The sequence below is a fragment of the Ostrea edulis genome, chromosome 2 (genome assembly GCF_947568905.1).
Source record: "Ostrea edulis chromosome 2, xbOstEdul1.1, whole genome shotgun sequence".
NCBI lineage: Eukaryota > Metazoa > Mollusca > Bivalvia > Ostreida > Ostreidae > Ostrea > Ostrea edulis.
The window spans coordinates 40176989-40201298 of NC_079165.1; the positions used below are offsets into that span (position 1 = coordinate 40176989).

Genomic DNA, 24310 nt, shown 5'->3' on the forward strand with positions numbered 1-24310 from the left:
ATATGTGGATGCTTGCATATCAATACGATTATTCATGGCCATGCTGTTGTCGAGATGAAGATTTTTAAAGGTTGTTCCCTACATACATGTATTCACCTATAAGGTTGTTCCCTATAAATTCTTATGAAAACGTTGACCTATTGTGGCCTGAACCTTCCCCCGGGGATCATAATTTGAATAAACTTGAATATGCACTACCTGGGGATGCTTGCATATTATTATGAATAACCATTGTCCTTTCTTGAAAAAAAGTTTTTCTATATACCAGCATGTTCAACTTTGATCCACTATTGTAGCCCAATCTTACCCCTGTGGTCCATTATTTAAACAAACATGAATCTACTTTATGCATTGAATTTAACCCAATGGTTCTCGAGAAGATTTTTAAATAACCTCTTTCGAGTTTTTCCTTTTCTTAATTATCTCCTCTACGGAGGGAGGATGGCCCTTTATTTGAACAAACTTAAAATCTTCTTTCCCCAAGGACGATTAGTCTCAAGTTTGATTAAATTGGTCGAGTGGTTTTTGAGAAGAAGATTTTTAAAAGATATTACAGAATTTTCACTAATTCTTAATTATCTCTACTTGAAAAATGGTGTGGCGCTTCATTTTAAGAAACTTGAATCCTCTTTAAGCAAGCATGTGTTGTGGCAAGTTTGGTTGAAATTAGCCCTGTTCCTCTGGAGAAGAAGTCGAAATGTAGAGTTTACTGACGGACTGATGGACAGACGGATGCGGCTCAAGATGTGATCAGAAAAGCTCACTTCAGCTTTAATTTCAGGTGAGCTAAATAGTGGAAAAAAATCATTAACGTCAAACGTACATATAGTATATCACGAAGTATTTATTGCTGGAATAATATGATTGAATAGAATTCATGAACAACTACTAGCCATATAGAAATATTTCATACTATGTTTATTAAGATTCTAACATGCAATTGTCACAACTGCTTCGCATTCATGAGGAAATGACTATCGCTAAAAAATGTAAAGATATCAAAACATTGGAAATGTAAAGATAATAATAATGATGAAAACAATAATGGGTCAAAATTAAAAATACGGCCAAAAAAAAAAAACCACAACTCATAACATGAATTCAGGACTATGAATATAATTATGATATAAAATAGACGTAAAAATTGCAAGCATAAAGTTAACATGAAATGATAATTTTGGTTGAATTCTCTCAGTAACTCTCCAAATTCATACATACTCATCCATATTCTATAAGATTTAGAAATAGTGCAGGTGAATGAAAGTTACTACATGTATATGATGATAATAAAATGTATGACTCAGTTTTCAACATTAGGTATAATTGTTCACCACAATTGCATCATATCGCACAAATGTTTAAAATCGCAAAACTGCTACGAAAACTGCCCTTCAACATTACCATTGCCATAATTTCTGTAATGATGTGGGTTTTTTTTTTTAAAAATGTTAATAAAGAAATCAAGCAATAAAATCTTAATACAACCATTATAATATATCACCAACCAACGTGAAATCAAATGGTCGATATATCACAGTTATCCTTTGGTGACCTCATCATACGACGGAGGTGCACCCATGTTATTTATGGGCTGTTGTACATTAACCGGTGGATGGGGAGGTATCATCTGTTGCCCGGATGGATACTGAGGGTAAACCTGGAACTGAGGAGGTGCCTGTGGTGGCATACTGTATCCTTGAGGAAGGGGAGGTTGTCCTTGAAACTGACCCTGATTTGTATTCGCTCCCTGATTTCCTGAAAAATTAAATTTTCTAAATTCAAAGCTGGGTAAACATGCATGTTTCTAAGCCTTTAAAGATTTTCATTTAACAATGAAAATTGAAATGTATTTCTATTCACGAACGGTATTTATCCCATTCATCTTACTCAAAAATTCTTTTTCAATGATTTATTCCTAAAAACATTTTGATAAGCATAACTTCTACTGCACATGGGGATTAAATGGATTAACTTTTCATTTGTGAATTCAATGACCTCTAGGTTTCATTTTTGACATTAATAGCATCCCTTGAATAATGCTCATGATGAAAGGTGAATATAACGAACAGTTATAACTGCTATACTAATTAGAGAGTTGGGCAAACACGGATCCCTGGATATACCAGAGGTGGGATCAGGTGCCTAGGAGGAGTAAGTATTCCCTGTCGACCAGTCACACCCGCCATGAGCCCTATATCTTGATCAGCCCCAATCTATCCACTGTCGGAGCAGGCGGAAAACAGCTACTAATTATATGTGGGGGTTAATTAATAAATGTATTTGCCATATACAGAAGAAACAAATGTAATTTTAACTAAAAGTTAGTAATACACTGAAATCCTTGTACCTCACTTTTTCTTTCTTTTTTATTCATTTAGATATAATTATGTAATGTTCTTTCCTTTGCTCTTTGTTCTCACATTTTCATATTTGTATATCTGTTATATGATTCATCACTAAATATGTATTTTTGATATAATCTTTGCAATGAGGAATAAAATATGCAATGAATGAATGAAGAGTTCAGTGATCATAATCAAACTTTGTAAGTTTTGCCAAGAAAAATAACGGTGTGCAACTCGAGAGACAATAAGTGACCTTGGTGTGACCTTGGTGATAATGGTGATGTATATTAACACTGGGTTGCTGATTTTGTCGGTAAGCAACCATCGCTCCCCGGTTTTGCATCTCATTTAGTTTTCTTCTGCGTATGCACATCACTATACAAACGATGAAAACTATGAATCCTATGGAAAGGGCAACACCGACTATCGCTGATACTGGAGAACCTGTTAAAGACATGAAAATGGGACTTAGAAAGTTAAAATAGTTAGTTATTGTATATATTATATTTACAAATCATGATATCTTTCAATTTAAGCTTCGATTTTAGTTTTTCACTTCAAGCGGCACCTATAACCATTCAACAGCTGCAATACAGAAAAATGCATTCTTTACCACAAAACACCAAAGCCTGCGGTGGAAAAAAATTAGAATAGAGAAAAAGAGTACTAGTTAAACAGTAGTAGACATATGTGTATATGCTGTACTTATTTGCACACTATATGCATTCTGATTCGTGTTAAAAAAAATTCTGGTTATTTTGTCGTAAGAGTCACAATACACAAAATTAGCATTCACTAGTGCACGTGCTGACAATTTTGTTTTTTCCATTTTTAGTTTTCTTTTGTAGCTGTACAGATAGATCACGTGATTCTCAAATATGGAGGTGAGATGTTTTTGACTAGTATATGTTAAAAGAACATTTAAATGATAATCAAATTTTGAAAAATTCATATCATGACCAAGAGTTTCAAAAATCGAGAAAATATCCTTGTTTTGAATAAAATCAAATCTTTCGAGATCTGTTATTCCCACAAACTAAGTCAGGGAATGAAGATTTGGTATACATGGATGGATTGAAAATTATACAGAATATTCAATATTACTTTACACAGAATAAATGACAAATCAACAAGGTCTAGCAGAGATAGTTGACCATTAGATGGATGTGTCAAGGTGTAAGCTATTAGTTACATGTACCACTGTAGCCCGGCGTGGGTTCGAATCCCGCTTGCGCCGGTAAGTGAGAAAGTTTCCCAGTCTACTTTCGGAAGGTTGGTGGTCTCCTCCCAGGTACATTGTATCTGGGCCCTCTCTTCCAACAACACAAACTGGGCGCCACCAGATAACTGAAAAATTGTTGAGTGTGGCGGAAAGTTAGATTTTCCTGATGTAACTTCTTGCATCACGACATGCACCGACATGATAAAGAACCCTCGCTGTTACTGCCCTGGAAGTCGTAGATTCGTACACTTCACCTACTGCTGGTATACCAGTATAACAGGAAAATTCTCAAAGAGAGGTAAAACAAACTATCAAAACAATGAGTTTCCCTTGAAACAGTTGTCTAGTTGTAGCTGGATACTAGTAACAAAATTTCTCATTTGAAGTTGTCATCTACTACTTCTTCACGTTTCCAGTTTCACGTAACTGGCATGGCTACTAGTGGCGAACGTCTCGCTTGTTAAGTAGTCAGTGACTAGTAGCTGTTTACATTTTAAAAGTAAGTCAAAATGCACAACACTTTAAAATACATGTAGTGTTAAAGATTTACTTTTTTTATTTGATGTGTCTTCGCGTCCTGCATACACAGTGTAGACAACTTTTGAGCTCTCTATTTTCCTCTCTGTCTTTATACGAATGTACAGTAATTCAAATGTACAAAATACTGGGATGTTTTCAGCACTGTCACTACAGGAATACGTCTGAAATGATACCCATTTGTTAATTTTTTTAAATTTAAAAATAAAGATCTACATGTACTTATCTACCTCTAACATAGAGAGAAAGTGAGAGATATCTTGCCTAAGTCGTAAAATTAGCTTACTCTAACGGGAGTGTTTCTATTGCCTCCCGCCCTGTACTCCAATGTCTGAGAGCAATCCAGAATGAACTCTTTCACTTTGACACATACTTCCCTTTCCAATGATGCACCATCATCCCAGCCACTAAACGAAAAGTCTCTACAAAGAAAACTTAACTGGTCGGTTGTATGGGTGACTTCGAAACTTTCTCTCGACGTGGGATAAAACGGCCCATAACATCTATCATCTTCGAACGTCACTGTAAATATATAAAATATCAATTTAGAATATTTAGTCCCTGGAGATAGAGTAGCATATTGTTGGTTCATTTGGTTGTTGTTTTTATGGGTTTTTTCTGTTTCCTTAGTATGTTTGAAACACTAGTATCTTGAGTGGGCAAGACTTTTAAAGAAAAGAAAAAAACATATGGAAATACCCCATATTTGAAGTGATATTACATGTGTAAAAATGTATACAATAATTTTAGGATGCATGTTAAATGTAGCTGAGTGCTTAATAAAAATGTTGATATACAACACATAGGTGTCACCATTATTCCTAGCATATAGACGGGTGCAAATTCGAAACTAAAACACGTGTTTAGTTGCTGAAGAAATTCCGGTGAAAACACGCATGGTCCAGCAAAAGGTCTGTAGCTGAGAGGGAAGGTCTGTAGCTGAGAGGGAAGGTCCCATATGAAAGGTAGGTTTTTAAGAAGGGCAGATAGGGTTCTTGATTGTGCACAGTGTCTAAATCCCCATGTTTGGTACTGTGGTGGTGTGGGGTGGTGCGGATTAGCCCACATGAAAGAAATCAAAGCAAAAAGGGGCACCAGCACCAGAATTTATATGTCATAGATTACATGTAATTTAGGGTCATAATTTATTAACTACACCAATATGAAATACAAGTATTGACATAAAAGGAAAATATGATTTTTCATTAGTCTGCCATAATCTGACTTTGATGTATACCCCCTACCCACATGTTTCAGAACCAAAAAAACTGTCCCCCTGCCACCTTATTTGGCAGTGCACATTGTTGCTGTGGTGCCCTCTTGTGTGCTTTTGAATTGAATCATTACACAATTGTACTTACATTTACGTGTGGAGAGAGATTCCGAATCGGAGAATAATATTGAAATACACAACACTGAGAAATACAATTTCATAATTCTAGATGTGTAAAACGAGCCCAAGTTCCTCTATCATTATTCCCTCGATCCCAAGAAATATCTCGCCAGGAATGCGAAACTGCATCTATATGCGACCTTGATGTAAACAAATAGAGTTATCGTTCATTATGTCGTATTTCTGGGCGCGGATCTCCTATGTTTACTACATGTATTTCAAGCATTTATTGTGTTTTTTAATGTGATGCATGCAGATCATTTACAATGTGTTTAAAATCTCGATATATGCTTCAATGTATGTCATTCAATTATTGAAAACTAAGTGGGGCAAATTGCAAAATCCAATATATCGTCGACTGCCCTATTTCGGTGACATATATGCAAACATATATAGAGTATGTCTTCAATTTTTGTTCTTCCGAAAATGAACTACTAGAAGGAGAGTATGCAAAAACATCAACACGAGCACTCCAAAAATAAGCCCATTTACTTAATATATGTATTACTTTTTCAAGCAAATCTTCAAATTGATATAAAGTATACCAAAAGTAAAGTAAAAAAAATTAATTACTTTAAAGGTAGGAGTATTATTTATTTATTAAATCCAAGCGATTGATGAGAAAATCGCGGTTTATCACTAAGGTCACCGAAACTGGTCAGTCGACGATATATATATATTTTAATTTTAATTCTCACTGTGAAATATTCTCAGTAGATCTTGAGTTAATTTCCCTGTAGATATATGAATTACTATCAAAATAATCCCCTTTTGTTGAATACATGAAATTAGCTAATAATGAGAAATACAATGTAGATAAAAATTGTATAATTAATCATTTACTGTTACTTTTAAGAACATGCTTTCAAAAAGATAGGTGCCGTGTTTGATCCTCAACTCTTGTACTATAGTGTACAACCAAATCGTAATGGCTACGCCTACTACGTACCCAAATCTGAAAGCACCGTCAATGTATCGAGGTCCCAGCGACCTCTCTCCTGTATCTCTATATCTATCTATCTAATCAGTAAATTCCCACAATACCATACTCTCTTAAAGAATCGGATCTATAAAGATACGTGTGCAAGGCCAATAAGAAATTTATAGAACTACTGAAAAGGCCACCACTGTTGGTTGTTTAAACCTCAGTTTTTCTACGCAAGTTAACGCAACCCACGTTTCTATCAAGAGACGTATACATTGTATTGCGTAAACAAATATCACACAAGTACTAAAATACATTACGGGAAAAAAACCACTCGCAAATAAATCTACATCGCTAACAAAAATGATACACCAAGTAATAGACTAAATTAAGAAAAAACCAACCTGTAACTATAAAAGTGTACTGGAATGTTAATACATGTACTGTTTCTTCACCAGCCCATCTGATACCAATACAGACGCCGGTATAGAGTTCTACAATCACTGGGTCGGGATGAGAATACGTATGTAAAACTTATACGGTACTAATTATGATGCACCAAATGCGCATTTCGACAAATAATGTCTCTTCAGTGATGCTCAACCGAAATGTTTGAAATCCGAAATAATGAAGTTTTAGAGTACGTATATAATTTTTCCAAATCATGAAAATTAGGCAAAATAGGAGAGAAACAACACAAAACGGGCCTGAAAAACAAAAATGATGGGAAGATGATAATCGGTGATTGTTGATTCTAAGTCTACCATGGGAATTTTTTATTTGTAGTTTCCCCAATATATTGTTAGCCACATTGTTTACATGTGATGAGGTAATATATGCAACTGTTGGTTTCACGGGAGAGTTGAAGCACTGTTTGTTTTAAAAATTTATCCAGGATTCAGATATGTTCCAAAGTTGCACTACCAGCAAAAGATATAAAATATTGGGTCAACTCTTCTGTAAATCTAATCACCACATGTAAATAGTTAGGCCACGAAAATGTTGGGGAAACTGCAAGTATAGACTTGGAATTAACAACCACCGATCAAACATCAAAACCAAACGCGTGACTGAACCTACGTGTAGGAAAACACTTCAACAAAGAAGGTAAAGTTTGGCAAGACATGTTCAAGTGGTTGTTATTGATCATTACCCGACATGGGCCGATGCAGACAGAAAAAGCACGGAGAAATCCTGGATGAATCACTTGAAATCATTCCGTCCAGACAGAATGGACAAATTGAATGATTCATGCACATGAATCTAGAATAAATCCTCAGTATAATCAGATTCCATAGCCCAATTGTCAATACTCACCTAATGAGAGTCCCATGGGGATCCGGGTTAGAATAGGTCCTCAGTACCCCCTTGCTTGTCGTAAGAGGCGACTAAATGGGGTGGTCCTTCGGATAAGACCGCAAAAAACGAGGTCCCGTGTCACAGCAGGTGTGGCACGATAAAGATCCCTCCCTGCTCAATGGCCATAAGCGCCGAGCATAGGCTTAAATTTTGCAGCCCTTCACCGGTAGTGGTGGCGTCTCCATTTATTTGTCTCCATACGAGTGGAATATTCTCGAGAGGGACGTTAAACAATAATTATAAAATCCATCAGTCAATCACCTAATGAGACAATATCTGTTGTATAATTAATTGAGATACACTTATCTCCCTCTTTACAAGGCTCTGACCTTGAACACATAATTCTAGTCATATTGTACATATTCTCAAAATTGCCACTATCATTTGGACTTCTAATTATGTTAATACATTATCAAAAATAATTATAATTACAGATTAATGAAGCTCTCTGATTTTCATTTTGTGATGTCAAGATTGCGGCTTAGATTTGTCTGACCTGAAAAGGGGAGGGGAAAATGTGTTTTGACCTTTAAAAAAGAAAAAAAAATTGACTTTGAAAATCTGTACATCATCTTTATCTTTACCTTCTCTCCCACTGAGCTTTTGGGTTGGTGGTTTTAGTGAGAAATTCATTTGTTCGTCAATTGCTTGTGATGACCTTATATTTTAAACTTGGTCTTACAGTAATGTTACTGCAGTTAACGACACTGCTCATCATCCCGGATCCACAATGATATTACATGTACATGTATCCATCTTTGTCCCATCTTCCATGTATGATTTATGCAACTTTTAAAAAGGTTTTAGAATATATCTTAAATTGCCTTGGCATTATCATTTAAAAGGCATTCCATTTTATTTCTCGCATTCATTCTGAATAAAACGATACGTTATATAAAGCGCTATATATACATGTAAATGTATAATTATAATAAATAATAATGCGTAACAGTACTGCATTATGTTACATCTTTTTACATTATGGATAGGAGGTAAATGACGTCAGGGATTGCATTTACACAATGTACTCTTCCTTGCGTCCAAGCTTATAGCATTGCACTTGTAACACACATTATTCACACAATACGTTTAACAAATTTATTTGTATGTAAATAAATACAGACTATCAAAATAACATAATTGAGTATTGCTGAAGTCGCACTGAATCCTAAAAGAACTCATACAACCTACAGCCACAATAAAAATGAACATAAAAATTACATATATCATAGTAAACTTCTAAAGACTTCAAAACGTTTAACAGTTTACATATAACAAATAAAAACAATGCCATTCAATATGAATAAAACATTATCAGTTTAGAAAAGAATTCTATGAAAAATGTCTGAATATATAGAAGTAAAGAAATAAAAAAAGAAAGAACTAAAAAAAAAAAAAAAAATACAACAACAATCCAGAAACATTCACAGCTATCAGTCTTCTACTATAGGATAAATTACAAACACATTAAGGGTTTTTACTTTGTATGGTGTTATAAGTAACTCTTGTATAACCTGCATATTCATGGTGTTGGCTCAATGTATTTATTCTAATTTTCTCCATTTTTTTTAATGCAAATGGTTTCAGGCATATAATGTAGGGAAAGTTGATAACTTTCGAAATGAATTCAGCAGCATTAAAATGATTTATCCTCTGGGAGAAAATACATGTAGCAGGCTATATAGCTATCTACAATAAACATGCATTCATGAGTACTTCCATACCATAAACAACCGTAGAAATATGCTAAAAATATTAAATGGACTCAATGTTAATATCAACGTTTTTGATTTGTGACCTCTTCATACGACGGAGGTCCGCTCATGTCATTTATGGGCTCTTGTACATTCAGTGGTGGATAGTTTGGTATCATCTGTTGCCCGGATGGATACTGAGGGTAAACCTGGAACTGAGGAGGCGCCTGTGGTGGCATATTGTATCCTTGAGGAAGGAGAGGTTGTCCTTGAAAATGACCCTGATTTAAATGAGATGTTGCTCCCTGGTCTCCTGACAGATTAGCAAGAAAAAAAGTTTAAGGTATTGTTGGAAACATTTTCAAAACCAAATAGAAATCAAATGAATAATATGTGTAAACGATGAGACGTATCCATGCTTTTATGATTTGGATGTGTGTGTGTGCTCCAAGTAAATGTTGGACCAAAGCCATATTCTCCCCAAAGTGGCGTCTTCGTGACTGATTCAAAAACCACATAGGTCAACAAACCACTACATGTACACACAAATATGCATGTACACAATGTAAGAAGTCTCTTTCATTTATAAAATAGAATTATACACATGCAAGTATAAATTCGAATGTAAATGCATGATACACACGTAAGTATAAAATCGAAGGCAATTGCATTATACACATGTAAGTATGAAATTGAAGGTGAAGTTTTAGTAAGGAAAATTGCATTCTAGTTAAATTTTCATTTCAATGTCATAATGCAAGGTGAAGATAACGAACAGTGATCAATCTCATAACTCCTACAAGCAATACAAAATAGATAGTTGGGCAAACACGGACCCCTGGACACACCAGAGGTGGGATCAGGTACCTAGGAGGAGTAAGCATCCCCTGTTGACCGGTCACACCCGCCGTGAGCCTCATATCCTGATCAGGTAAACGGAGTTATCCGCAGTCAAAATCAGTGTGCCAAGAACGGCTTAACAATCGGTATGAAACAAGTCAGACAGCATTTGACCCAATGCGAGGTTGTATTGACGAACTAGATCATTATAACGACCATAGAATTTGCGAAATGCTGACTTCAATCGAGACTGTTGAAATCCCTGTACCATCAACTTGTTTGTCAGTAGCTTACCTCGATTTAAAAACTGACTATACCCAGAACATAATAGCTCATAAAATATCAATTACTCTTGAAGATATTATAGTATAAATCACAGAAATTATCTGGCAAACAGTGATGTCAAAATTATTTTTTTTAAATAATATAAATTACGTACAAAATGTTTAACATCCGTGATAGTAGAAATGACAGGAGAATATTTGCCCTGTTGAAATTTACTATATGTTTAATTATCATGGTGTTAATGAAGGTATAGAGTTGCCTTGGTGATAATGATGTTGTATAACTACATTAGTGATAATGTATATGCAAGATTATCTAGGTGATAGTGATGATATATACATGTAATTATTGACTAGTAATGGGTTATAATGATGAGCTATAATTATCTACTAGTAGTAGGTGATAATGATGATCTATAACTATCTACTAGTGGTAGGTGATAATGATGATCTATAATTATCTACTAGTAGTAGGTGATAATGATGAGCTATAATTATCTACTAGTAGTAGGTGATAATGATGAGCTATAATTATCTACTAGTAGGAGGTGATAATGATGAGCTATAATTATCTACTAGTAGTAGGTGATAATGATGAGCTATAATTATCTTTTAGTAGTAGGTGATAATGATGATCTATAACTATCTACTAGTGGTAGGTGATAATGATGAGTTATAAATATCTACTAGTGGTAGGTGATAATGATGATCTATAACTATCTACTAGTGGTAGGTGATAATGATGAGTTATAACTATCTACTAGTGGTAGGTGATAATGATGAGCTATAACTATCTACTAGTAGTAGGTGATAATGATGAGCTATAATTATCTACTAGTAATAGGTGATAATGATGAGCTATAATTATCTACTAGTAGTAGATGATAATGATGAGCTATAATTATCTACTAGTAGTAGGTGATAATGATGAGCTATAATTATCTTTTAGTAGTAGGTGATAATGATGATCTATAACTATCTACTAGTGGTAGGTGATAATGATGAGTTATAAATATCTACTAGTGGTAGGTGATAATGATGATCTATAACTATCTACTAGTGGTAGGTGATAATGATGAGTTATAACTATCTACTAGTGGTAGGTGATAATGATGAGCTATAACTATCTACTAGTAGTAGGTGATAATGATGAGCTATAATTATCTACTAGTAGTAGGTGATAATGATGAGCTATAACTATCTACTAGTAGTAGGTGATAATGATGAGCTATAATTATCTACTAGTAGTAGGTGATAATGATGAGCTATAATTATCTACTAGTAGTAGGTGATAATGATGAGCTATAATTATCTACTAGTAGTAGGTGATAATGATGAGCTATAATTATCTACTAGTAGTAGGTGATAATGATGAGCTATAATTATCTACTAGTAGTAGGTGATAATGATGAGCTATAACTATCTACTAGTAGTAGGTGATAATGATGAGCTATAATTATCTACTAGTAGTAGGTGATAATGATGAGCTATAATTATCTACTAATAGTGTAGGGGATAATAATGGCATGAAAGGTAACGATAACGAACAGTGATCAATCTCATACATTCCTATAAGCAATATAAAAATAGATAGTTGGGAAAACGCGGACCCCTGGGCACACCAGAGGTGGGATCAGGTGCATAAGGGGGGGGGGGTAATCATCCCCTGTCGACCGGTCACACCCACAGTGAGCCCTATATCCTGATCAGGCAAACGGAGTTACCCGTAGTCAAAATCAGTGTGCCAAGAATGGCCTAACAATCGGTACGAAACACGTCAGACAGCATTGGACCCAATGGTAGGTTGTATTAACGAACTAGATCGTCATAACGACCATAGAATTTGCTAAATGCCGACTTCAATGGAGACTGTTGAAACCCCTGTACCATCAACTAGTTTGTCAGTAGCTTGTCTCGATTTAAAAATTAACTATCCGCAGAACAAGTTCGTCATATCGAATCAGTTGAGAGATATAAACACCATATGGAGGTGATAATGAAATATTAATACATAAATATGGGAAGTGGACGATGGAGAAGCTGAAATCATCCCGTTTGTCATACAGTTGAGTTGTCAGTTTGCCGTTAATGTCTACTTTCAATAAGATATCTAAGTATGAAGCAGAAGTGGACGACTCTGTGATGTCTTTTATTTCGAGCTCACAGGGATAAATCAAATTGAAATATGAATGAAAGTTATCATTGTTAATAGACAAAACGTCGTCGATATATCTAAATGTCGAATTGAAGGCCACAGCAAGAGATTTTTCCTTCTCCCGTAGAAGTTTTTGAATAACTTCTGCTTCATATGAATATAGAAACATGTCAGCTAACAAAGGAGCACAATTCATGCCCATGGGAAATCCAACAGACTGTTGGAAAACCTGATCACCAAATACCACGAAGAAATCTCTAGCATAGTTTTTATTTCAACTTCAGTGTACTAGTGCGTGGAATCAGAGTGGTGTTTAACAAAGCAAGTTTTTGAATGACTGATCACTAGATATGAATATTTCCTTTTTCTATTTTTGTTGAAGAAGCAACTGTATATGATGTCAAAAAGTCTAGTCTTTAATTTATCGTGAGGAATGGTCGTGTATAGTGTTGAAAAGTGATTTTGATGTTATTGATTTGGGAAAAGCTTTGCGATTTCAAGTTTACTAAAAGTTCTTTTGAATTTTTTAGAATCCACAATTGATTAACACCATTTCTGGCATATATAGTCGCACAGTAAGTTTAAAGTTTCTCCTTCATAGCTGTTAATATTTTCGTGAGGAGCAAAGATAGGGGCTTGGTAGAGCACCAAGTCTTACTGGATCCAGCAATGTATCTGTTTGTAAGGGTTTTTATGTAATTTAGGAATCCAGTATAGGTACGGCAACTCATATTCATTCGACCCATTGACTGAGATATTAAATGTGTCTAAAACTGAAGCATGGTTTTTAAGAATTTCATCTTTTGAAAGGGCAGTTGGAGTATAAGTACGATTACCAAAAGTGGAATTAATGCCAAGTTCGTTTAAAATGCAGTTGTAATAATGAGCCTTACAAACAAAAACAATGTGGTTACTAGCTTTGTCAGATGAAACCAAAACATATGCCTCATGTAACCTATCTAATTCTTTTATCACTTCTGGATTACTAAACACAGAAGGATAGATGGTACGTACTTTTGTTTTAAAATAATTCCACCCTCCTGTGATGTCATCAGATTTTGCAAAATCAATGATTTATTTAGATTTATGCATGATAGGAACATAAATTTTGTTGGAGTCTTTTCCGATAATTATTGTAAATAATCTTGTTAAAATAAACTATATCTCAAGTATAAATTATAGATGAAAAATAAATGATAAGTTTAAAAATATTGAATCCAAGGGCAATAACTCTGTTTTCATTGATTTCTTTATCCAGTCTATATTATGCGATACGTTTTCTTTATTTTTTACGGACATTTTGTATATTTTTGTGAAGAAAGTTTCATGAATTGCCTTGAATGCTATGATATCGTCATGACCAGTTTTTATGAAATTTTGATAATGATGTTTAAGGAAAATTGCAATTTTCTGACGGTGACATGATTCTGTTATGTATGTCTCGCATCTTAAAAAGTGTGATGACCTATATATTTTATTTGATAATTTGTTAGTTTTAACTCTAATAAATGGAAATACACTTTTTAAACTTGTATCAGATAAAACTGCGAGTATGGAGTTACCTTAATAAGTTTAATGCGGGATTTTAATATTCCTCTTATGCTTTTAACCCATTCTGACAATGTATCAAGTTCTTTTTCATACTTATCCCATCGTCTGACATAATCTTCGACAGAATTCATAATAGAGATGAAGTTCTGTCGCCAATTAAAAGACCGAGATTCTCTGTATTTAGGACCTTTTAGACAAAGTGATTTGAGGTCCTCATTTTCAACTATATCAACATCACCAGTAATGACATATAACTATTTAGATGATAATGATGGTATATGGTTATCTAAGTGATATTGATGATATATAATTATCTTGGCGATAGTGATGTTATATATTATTATAAAGCTCGGTAATAATGATAGTGTATACTTACCTTGGTGATAATGATGCTATATATATATTGTTGATAATGATGGTTAAACGTTACTTTGGTGACAACTACCTATGTGTGTTAATGGTGTTGTTTATTTACCTTGGTGATAATGATGGTGTACATTCACCTTGATAATGATAGTGATGGTGATATAAGATAACCTTGGTGATGATGATGATGATGATGATATAAAATCACCTTGGTGATGATCATGATGATGATATAAAAATCATTTTGGTGATAACAATAATATAGGATTACCATGGTGATAATGATTTAAGATTACCTTGGTGATAATTATGATATGAAATTAACTGGGTGATAATGATGATTACCTTGGTGATAATGATGATTACCTTGGTGACAATGATGATTACATTGATGATAGTGATGAATACCTTGGTGACAGTGATTATTACCTTGGTGATAATGATGATTACCTTGGTGATAGTGATGATTACCTTGGTGATAGTGATGGTGTATATTTGCAGGAGGTTGCTGATTACGTCTGGTGACAACTGCTTCCATTTGCATCTGACGTGCTCTTTTCGCGCGTATGAAACACACGATACTAATGATCAATAGTAGGAGTAATACTGCACCTATTGCAGGGACCAGTGAGGACATGTTCCCTGTAAAACAATACAAATATCAATAAAATAATAATATACAATGACTGTATCACCTCTCTCTTCCCCTCTCCCTCTCTCTCTCTTTAATCAATACAGCTGGCATAAATAACTATGTGAATGTTTTACATGTACTTTAGATACCACAATGACATTTTTTTTTCATTCTTCTGATAAAATGTTACCGAGACTACCAAATATTCTATTTTACTCTGTAGATTTACCACTGTCAGCTTTATATGACGGTTTTCCCTTGCCACTAAACACTGTATAAACAACTTTTGAGTAATCATTCTCCTTCTCTGACTGTACCCGTATGTACAACAGATCAAATGTACAGAATACTGGGATGTCTTTGGCAGTGTCATAGCAATCATAGGACTGAAAAGAAATCAAAATTCATTTGTTGATGTGTGTGCTTTAACTGACAAGTCAAAAATGGCAAAAGTTGATTGAATATTATAAATGTGGCATCATACATAGATGGATGAACAGACCAATCGAACATGCGACTGAACGATTTATCAACTGATCATTCCAAATTCAAAAACAAATATGAACACCATCTAATCTATATATTTACACTAAAACATATTGAAGTACTATTGGACATCTTTAGTATCCCGTGGGGATCCAGGTTCAGGACCCTTGCTTGTCATAAGAGGCGACTAAATGAGGGGTCCTTCGGATGAGACCGCAAAAAACGAGGACCCGTGTCACAGCAAGTGTGGCACAATAAAGATCCCTCCCTGCTCAATGGCCGTAAGCGCCGAGCATGGGCCTAAATTTTGCAGCCCTTCGCCGGCAGTGATGACGTCTTCATTCTCGGGAGGGACGTTAAACAATATACAATCAATCAATCTTTACCTTAGCAGGGCGACTCCTTCTGCTGCCTGTCCTGTATTCCAATTTTTGAGAACAATATAGGCTAAGCTGTTGTACTCTTACACAGACTTCCCTTTCCACCGATTCAACCTGATCCCAGCCACTAAACGACATATCTTTACAAATATAACCCAACTCTTCGCTGGTATGGTTGACTTTAAAACTTTCTCTCGGTGTCGAATAAAACGGTCCATAACATCTATGATCTGGAAACGTCACTGCAAATATATATGTATATACAGTACATTTGTAGAGAGAGAGGGGGGGGGGGTAAATTTGCATATTACTTAATTTATACATGGAAAGCATGTACTTCCAAAATACTTACCCCACGATTGAGAATGATGTGCTATTTAGCAACACGGATGAGAAGTAATGGGCTCATGAGAAGTGAAAGCTTTATTCAACATGTTCTATGACAAATTATGCACATGCAAGGTGAAGATAACGAACAGTGATCAATCTCATAACTCCTACAAGTAATACAAAATAGATAGTTGGGCAAACACGGACCCCTGGACACACCAGAGGTGGGATCAGGTGCCTAGGAGGAGTAAGCATCCCCTGTTGACCGGTCACACCCTCCGTGAGCCCCATGTCCTGATCAGGTAAACGGAGTTATCCGCAGTCAAATCAGTGTGCCAAGAACGGCTTAACAATCGGTATGAAACACGTCAGACAGCATTTGACGCAATGCGAGGTTGTATTGACGAACTAGATCGTTATAACGACCATAGAACATTTAATGTTGATCGACTGCTGAAGAACAGGTTTGACTCAAACATTTTATCTCGGGAGAAAAAGCGCTGAAGTTATATAGTGAGATCTCCCCTTTTCTCCGGGAAGACTGACTATAAAATGACTCTTTCCACCTATCCAACAATGGTGATACTTCCCCGTTATAGTGAGAACTATCCGAGCGGGAAAGGTTGGTCATATCCCCAAACCAACAATAGAGTGAACCCCCAACCCCTTAATGAATGAATTCGATTTTCCTCATATCTTACTTGAATCAGGGATCGTTTTGTATAAATAAATATTACTCCTGTATAATGGATATGTACTGGACATATTGTGTCAACGAGTTTCGTCCATCAATTAAACATATACAAGCATGTAGAATCGGGAAGGAGGAGGGGGCTGTGGGCCTGTCCTTTTTTTTCAACAACCACCATTTCCTGTTCTGCACTTAAAAATTTATATTTTGGTAAACCCACCACTTATTTAAATAGTAGAAACGATTGAAAAGAATATAAGGTAGAATTTAAGAATTGAATCAATACATTGAAGCCCCCTCCCCGATTTAAAAAATCGAAGTTTGGGGAATTTTTGGGGCACAGACAATAAGTAGTACGCTACCATACCCCTACCCCTTAATTAGGACTTTGAAGATCGGTCAAAAGAATATGTTGGATTGATTGATTGATTGAGGTTTTAAGCCGTTTTGGCAATATTTCAGCCATTTTACGGCGGGGAATATGTTGGATATTTTTGTGGTTAATTTTCTCTTTTTGTTGTTGTTTTACTTGTCAAGACTTTAAGACAATTGAATTGTTAAGTAATCTTCTCCAGCTGCCACCCCTCCCTACTTTGAAAAACGATGCTACGTGTCTGATATACATGTATGTGTGACTTCATCAAATGAGATGAAAAATATTTCGTTGATTTTATATGTTGAAAAATTCAAAATTCTGGTAAATATCGTCCATGATTGCAAACCAAAATTTTGATGTGTTCACATTACAATGTCACAATAAAAAATAGAAACAAATTGCTGCCCTTTAAAAGGGGACTGCAATACCTGGACCAGAGGCATGTGTTTCTATCAAAATCAATAGTCTAGGTTAAAATAAAATGTGTTTTAAAGCAGATTTTTAAAGTCTTAAAAAATGCAAATGTTTCATTAGATTTAAGCCAATGTTTTAACCTTCGATATTTTTACATTTACCATAACTATTTCAATACATAAACAACGTATATTAACCAGGTTTAGAACTAAAAATCATAAATTACCCATTGAAACGGGAAGTTAAAGGTGGCTATATATCTCATAAAACATACTGATGAACTTGGTAATGCAGGTATTTACTTACAACATGTATGTACATGTATTTCTAATAATTGTGTATATATTTTCATGTATTTTTCCTTTATTTATTAGGGCCCGCATGAAATGCGGGAAGCCCTATAGTAATCACATTGTCCGTTAACACTTTTTTGTGACACAGTAACTCAAACAGTTTTTATCGTACAGTTTTCAAATTTTGTACAGAAGAAATGTACAATAAGAGGAAGAAGCCTACAGATTTTGGTGTCATTTCACTTTGTCTATCTATCTGTATGGCATGATCTTTGTTATTATAAACACTTTCTTTGTGACACAATAACTCAAACAGTTTTCATTGTACAGTTTTCAAATTTTGTACAGAAATACTTTACAATAAGAGGAAGACACCTATAGATATTGGGATCATGTCACTTTGTCTGTATGTGTGTGTGTCATTATCTTTGTTATTATGAACACTTTCTTTGTGACACGATAACTCAAACAGTTTTCATTATACAGTTTTCAAATTTTGTACAGAAATACTTTACAATAAGATGAAGATACCTATAGATTTTGGAGTCCTGTCACTTTGTCTGTTTGACTGTTATCATCTTTCTTATTAAGACCGTATTTATTTACCACTGTCTAAGGGATATAAATAAATTCAATTTGAATTATGATATGCATTGTATTGATATAGAAAATTTACAAGAAATAACTCTACAACATTGTGTATGTGTATATATTTGGTTTTTGTTTTAATGTGATATAAAAAATGCTTGATGTTATATGTATATTGAATTAAAACACGTCATTCCCAGTGAACAACTTTCGATAGGGATCGGAATACGAAATAAAATTTCTTATATCCGGTTGCAAAGTGAAACTGTTTCATGCTTCAAGTTATTGAATTATGTAGTAATTGCACGTTATACATTAGAGAACTGCTCCTTTTGATAAAGAAAGTCACAAAATAGATACAAAATGAGTGTACCTTATTCATTACTGTTACCCAGCATTCGTCGGCGTAAATCTCGAAATGGTGTGTTTCACTGCGCTTGTTGACGGTAAGGTCCTCATTTTCTACGTGAGTATTTTGATATTTGCTTATGAATTTTTTGCGCTTACATGGTACAGTGTATGTCTCGGCTAGGAATAATGGAAACTTTCTCACCTATGTATGTAAAGACATATTAATCTTTATTTTTAAAAATGTAGAAAACTTATCAAATGACAATGTGTTTCAAAACGCTTAGAGCCCCGATGTCAGAATGTCCTTTTCCAAGACATCAATATGTCAAATTCATAATCCTTTTCGAATAGTATGTACCATATTTTGTACCAATTATCCATTTTGAATCCCCTATTACAATGGGATTTTGTTGCACTCTGTTATGTTTGAGTGGATGAGTTTGTGTCAAACAGAAGTAATTTAAATTGCATAAGTCTCTCATAAATATGCTTTATGATTCCTTTTTCACAAATTGGCATTCCAATGTATCTTTATATATTATTAATTCTAACATATATACCAGCCCCAAACATTGCTATATCAAATACAGATGTCACTTTTCTCTAATAACAGTAAGCGGGACCCTTGCTGATCGTGTCAGTTTTTTAGTTAACGCTGTGCTTCTTTTTTATATACTGCATGCAAGTGTTGTGTTTAAAGTGGCATATAGGCCCGATGGGCCGGGTGTTTGATGTATTCTTATACTGTCTGTTAACATAATGTCTGTGAATATACACATGTCACTATAAATAAATAAACTACATGTACTACTACTAGCTTCTATAGGAAAATCCCAGCTAACTGGACTTCAGTTGTGAAATGAAGACAGTCCATTTGAAATCATTACAGGGACCACCCTCATAAAATTTTAAATAAAAAAATCACAGCAGTTTCAGTTTACACAGTATTCCAAGGGCTTTCATAATTTTCAACCTGTTGGAGATATCTAATTTATTAATTAAATCAAACTACTACTACGCTGTACTATAGATCGAAATCAAAGAAAATGTAATATTTGCAGTTCTGATATTGGAGATGAGATTCGTTGTACTCTTATTTGTCCTACGTTATGAACAACAAAATATTACTTCCTTTGACGAGCATTGCCGGGGTAAATATGTATTCATATAATTCTGTATAAATGAATCAATTAGACTCCATATATAACATTTTTTTTTTTATTAACACTGAAATGCATAAAGAACTTTTTTTTAAACATGTTTAAGGCGACTCATTACACTAAAATTCGTATGAAGCATGATTTAACCATACACAGTGGTACATTCTCAATTATATTATGATTTTATTTGTTATTTTCGGAATGGTAAAAAGGTGTTTTGTTTGCAAATAATGGATCATAGAGTCCAAATTTCGCTGTGATTTGGTGCATGAATATGCAAGGTGAAGATAACGAACAGTGATCAATCTCATAACTCCTGTAAGCAATACAAAATATCTAATAAAACGTGCCTAAACAACTCAGATAAACGTTCTAAATGTTTAATGTAAAACTATTTATGAAAACATTTTTGTTAATATTTTTTTTCTTCAAATCTACAGATAAAATCCTCAAAAAGAACAAACAAAAAACATGTCAATCAGAAAAAAAAAGGATAATTATATTAGACAAATGTATTTTAAAAAGAAATTGAAATGAAATGACCATGTTTTTTTTATTATTATTATTATCATTATTCTATTTTGAAGAGTTTATCATTCCGGGGAAATAATAATAAAAAATTCATATAAAATAATTGAAAGCCTGTATCACTCTTTCGATGGGGGAAATCATGCTTCATACAAGGTGCTTAAACGAGCCATTAAATAAAATTTCAATGTCATGAACCACCTTAAATTGATCTCAATATATCGTTACCAAATACTGGAAAGGGGTCTTCACGTGTAGAACTTTAATTTACATTCACTTACCATGTTCAATAGCCAAAATATTTTAAAATAAAAACATTATGCATCTTCGCTAATCAAGGGTTTTCGGTCCACTCTCGTCCTATAAAAACCCTTGGCTAGTGAAAATGATAATTAGCACCGTGTACAATGCCACATGCGGGGACCGTGATCGGTGTAGCACGGGGATGTGAATTTTAAGCGAAGAAAGTAGGTCAATTCAAAGACTGATTGTGTTTAATCAAAATAAATCTAGATAGCCAAAAGTGTTGCACGGACGACAATGGTTATTGGCAAGCTAGCACTAGTAATTGGAGAGTCTAGAACTCTTTGGAAATACTCTCCGGAGAAATTATCGTGCAAAAAAATATCAGGGGGGGGGGGGGGGCTAAGTAGTATCCATATTTCAGGTGTCCATGTGTTTATTTAACCAAAGATTGTTTTTCTTTCTGGTCTTGCATTATCTGAAATTATCAATAGTTCATATCAATTTCATTAAAATATGAAACTGTCTTAATCATCTGGTATTGTGGTAATATATTTTAGAGAATCTGAATGTTTTTTAAATGAAAATTTAATGGCATAAAAAGTCAGACACATCATTATCGGTTTATCGTACGAATATCAAAGTAACCTTGAACAAGTTTGAATTTGATATTTATATATTCACTGTGTTCAAAATGTGGAGTTTGGTAAGAAACTTTGTTTAACCTAAAGGAATCTCGGTCCCCCTACGCCACAAGATTTTCACCCCTCTACGCCACATAGGGTTTTTAGTCAAATACTCGGCATATTATGATTTTTGTGTTGGTTTCTTCAGTCGAATATTGAGTTATCATGCAAAGGAAATGTTTCTGGTAAAAAAAAAAACTTGGAACTTTGTGCAGTAGGAATGAAGATTTCTCGATAAATACACCGAAAAATATACCCAGCGCCTACCCTACTTGTATATTGTCGAAGTGTTTGAGTATTCCCAAAGAGTTCTAGACTCCCCAATTGCTAGTGCTAGCTTGTCAATAACCATTGTCTTCCGTGCAACACTTTTGGCTATCTAGATTTATTTTGATTAAACACAATCAGTCTCTGAATACTTATTGACCTACTTTCTTCGCTTCGAATTCACATACCCGCGCTACACCGATCACGGTCCCCGCATGTGGCATTATACACCGTTACGGTGATTTGGCCTAATTCATATTGACCGTAATAATAATTAACATAATACAACTATTACGGACATCTTTTATTTAGGTTAACCCTCATTGGGCCTCAACACCCCGTTTTCGTGTACGCTGGATTTATCCACTGTGAAAAATCTGCTACTGCTAGGCGAGAGAATAGATTTTTATGATTACAACTGGGATATTTCGGACGTCACATTGACCCTGGGCAGTGAACTATGAAATTTCTGCAAACGAAATTCACGGAATGTTTTTCGTTCATTCACATTCGTGGATGTAGACCGCTATAGATTTACCTTTTCACTACGATCATAGTCATCAACTTTTGAATAGCGGTATGCATTTACATGTACATGATTTTTTTTATGGATGATAATTACGTGTTATGAGTTCAGAGGGAATATGTCCATGTTATAGCCTAGTGATATTTTAAGCCTAGCACAGCAATGAATATGGCTACTCACGTGTCTGTATTGAGGGTTGTTCTGCATCAGAGAGGAGAAAAGTAGAAGCACAAAAAATGAAGAAACAAAATTTCATCATTTCAGTATAAAACCGTAAAACGTTCTAGTTATCCTATACCCCAGTAAAATGTCGGCGACCTCGATGTAAACAAAAAATTAGAGTTATCGTTCGTTGTGTGCTGTTTAAGGGCGGTGTACCAGCTATAACTGTCGCTGGTGCCCAGGGTCGCTCTAAAAATAGAATTACCTAGCGGTAGCCCTGCTGTTCGACGCTCGCATAATTAGACCCATGGGTAGTTGTAAACATATTTATATGGATGGTATCAACAATTCAAATGAAGAATGGTGATGGAGAAAAACAAAAGACAATAAAAAAAATCTGTATTGATTTGTTTTAAGGTAGACCTATACTCGGCCTTAAGGTAGAGATTGATAGGTTGATGCTAAAAAAATTAACCATTGAATTTTTTAAATTTCGATATATGTTTATGATGAAGCTTTGATATAAAACATATTAAAAAATCAATGTTGGTAATCGACCTTGTTTTTAAGAAATATGGCAATTTTAATAGCACCTTCTTTAGTCTTTGCAAAGCGTAAAAAGTGAAGAAAAATAAGTAGAGAGCAATATACAAATAGAGCTATAACATTTTTATTGTAAAAAGGATCATAACTTGTCATATATGGTTTCAAACAACCTATCACATAATAGTATATTACACATCAATTTCAAGTTCAGCAATCATTGTTAACATGCAACAACATTACTTCAACAAAGCTACATTGGCCTATTACCTTAAAATAGTGCACAATATTTGCACACAGGGTCATACTTTTGCTTTAGCTGCAAAAAAATTACCCATCAAATTTCTTATTTTATTTCATTAAGTGGTTAGTCTATTAGTAAGTTAAATATAAGAAAAAAATTATACACCATAATGGGGTTCAATATGGAACTAGCAAAAAATTCCTAACCCCACCCCCTTTTTACAAACTACACATTTTCGTAAGAAAAAGGATTATTAAAAGATGTTGTAAACAATCCATCAAAAAAGCTTGCTGAAATTCGAAGATTCTTTGTAATACCTTTTTTAAATTAATAAATATAATACAGAAAGTATGTATTTCAAATTTTAGCTTATACTTTGTTGTAGTTCTCGTTGTTGACCTTTGTGCACTTACACTCAGAATATAAATTTATCATACGTCATCACATTTGATGATTAATATTAGAGTTTTCCCACATAAAAATTCCCACAAAAAATAGAAATACAATTTATATTTGTTAAAACAAATGTCTCCATTACATCCCAACCCCTTTAATATACTGCATGGTATGGAGGAGAAAGAATGAGCAGGAACATAGACATCATGAATTGCACTCGGCGCATTGAGAAGAAGGATTTAGCCAGTAGAGATAAACTACTGACTTTTTAATAACTTAAAATGTTTAAGCATTCGATCCCAAATTACCTCTGAGAATTGAACATGACAATAAGAAGGTTT

General features: G+C 34.3%; 2 protein-coding genes across 5 annotated transcripts; both read right to left on the bottom strand.

The window, feature by feature from the left end:
• Nucleotides 1-824: 824 nt before the first annotated feature.
• Nucleotides 825-5662, bottom strand: LOC130051668 (uncharacterized). 3 transcript variants are annotated; one of them, XM_056153981.1, is made up of 5 exons: nucleotides 5466-5662; nucleotides 4391-4626; nucleotides 4118-4268; nucleotides 2610-2789; nucleotides 825-1755 (listed from the first exon to the last, which is right to left on the bottom strand). In XM_056153981.1, exons 1-5 carry the CDS (start codon nucleotides 5536-5538, stop codon nucleotides 1538-1540), a joined length of 858 nt encoding a protein of 285 aa, XP_056009956.1. In that variant the 5' UTR covers nucleotides 5539-5662; the 3' UTR covers nucleotides 825-1537. The 3 variants fall into 3 exon arrangements, 2 of the variants coding, with proteins under 2 accessions (XP_056009956.1, XP_056009957.1); XM_056153982.1 differs by having other exon boundaries at nucleotides 2599-2789; nucleotides 5466-5637; XR_008799939.1 differs by having other exon boundaries at nucleotides 1640-1755; nucleotides 2124-2789.
• A 3202-nt stretch (nucleotides 5663-8864) lies between these two features.
• LOC125679398 (uncharacterized) lies at nucleotides 8865-22968 on the bottom strand. Of its 2 annotated transcripts, none has more exons than XM_048918617.2 (5): nucleotides 22805-22968; nucleotides 16178-16413; nucleotides 15535-15691; nucleotides 15122-15313; nucleotides 8865-9788 (listed from the first exon to the last, which is right to left on the bottom strand). In XM_048918617.2, exons 1-5 carry the CDS (start codon nucleotides 22881-22883, stop codon nucleotides 9559-9561), a joined length of 894 nt encoding a protein of 297 aa, XP_048774574.2. In that variant the 5' UTR covers nucleotides 22884-22968; the 3' UTR covers nucleotides 8865-9558. The 2 variants fall into 2 exon arrangements, with proteins under 2 accessions (XP_048774574.2, XP_048774575.2); XM_048918618.2 differs by having other exon boundaries at nucleotides 15143-15313; nucleotides 22805-22966.
• Between the last annotated feature and the right edge of the window lie 1342 nt (nucleotides 22969-24310).

Bases quoted from the DNA above. Each gene is read 5' to 3' on its own strand.
- LOC125679398 (XM_048918617.2), bottom strand. From the start codon at position 22,883: ATGATGAAATTTTGTTTCTTCATTTTTTGTGCTTCTACTTTTCTCCTC. The intron at 16,414-22,804 runs GTGAGTAGCCAT...ATATATTTGCAG, and splicing joins ACAACCCTCAATACAGACAC to TGACGTTTCCAGATCATAGA. The intron at 9,789-15,121 runs GTAATCATCATT...CTAATCTGTCAG, and splicing joins TAATCATCACTATCACCAAG to GAGACCAGGGAGCAACATCT.
- LOC130051668 (XM_056153981.1), bottom strand. From the start codon at position 5,538: ATGAAATTGTATTTCTCAGTGTTGTGTATTTCAATATTATTCTCCGAT. The intron at 4,627-5,465 runs GTAAGTACAATT...ATATATTTACAG, and splicing joins ATCTCTCTCCACACGTAAAT to TGACGTTCGAAGATGATAGA. The intron at 4,269-4,390 runs GTAAGCTAATTT...GTATCATTTCAG, and splicing joins ATAGAAACACTCCCGTTAGA to ACGTATTCCTGTAGTGACAG.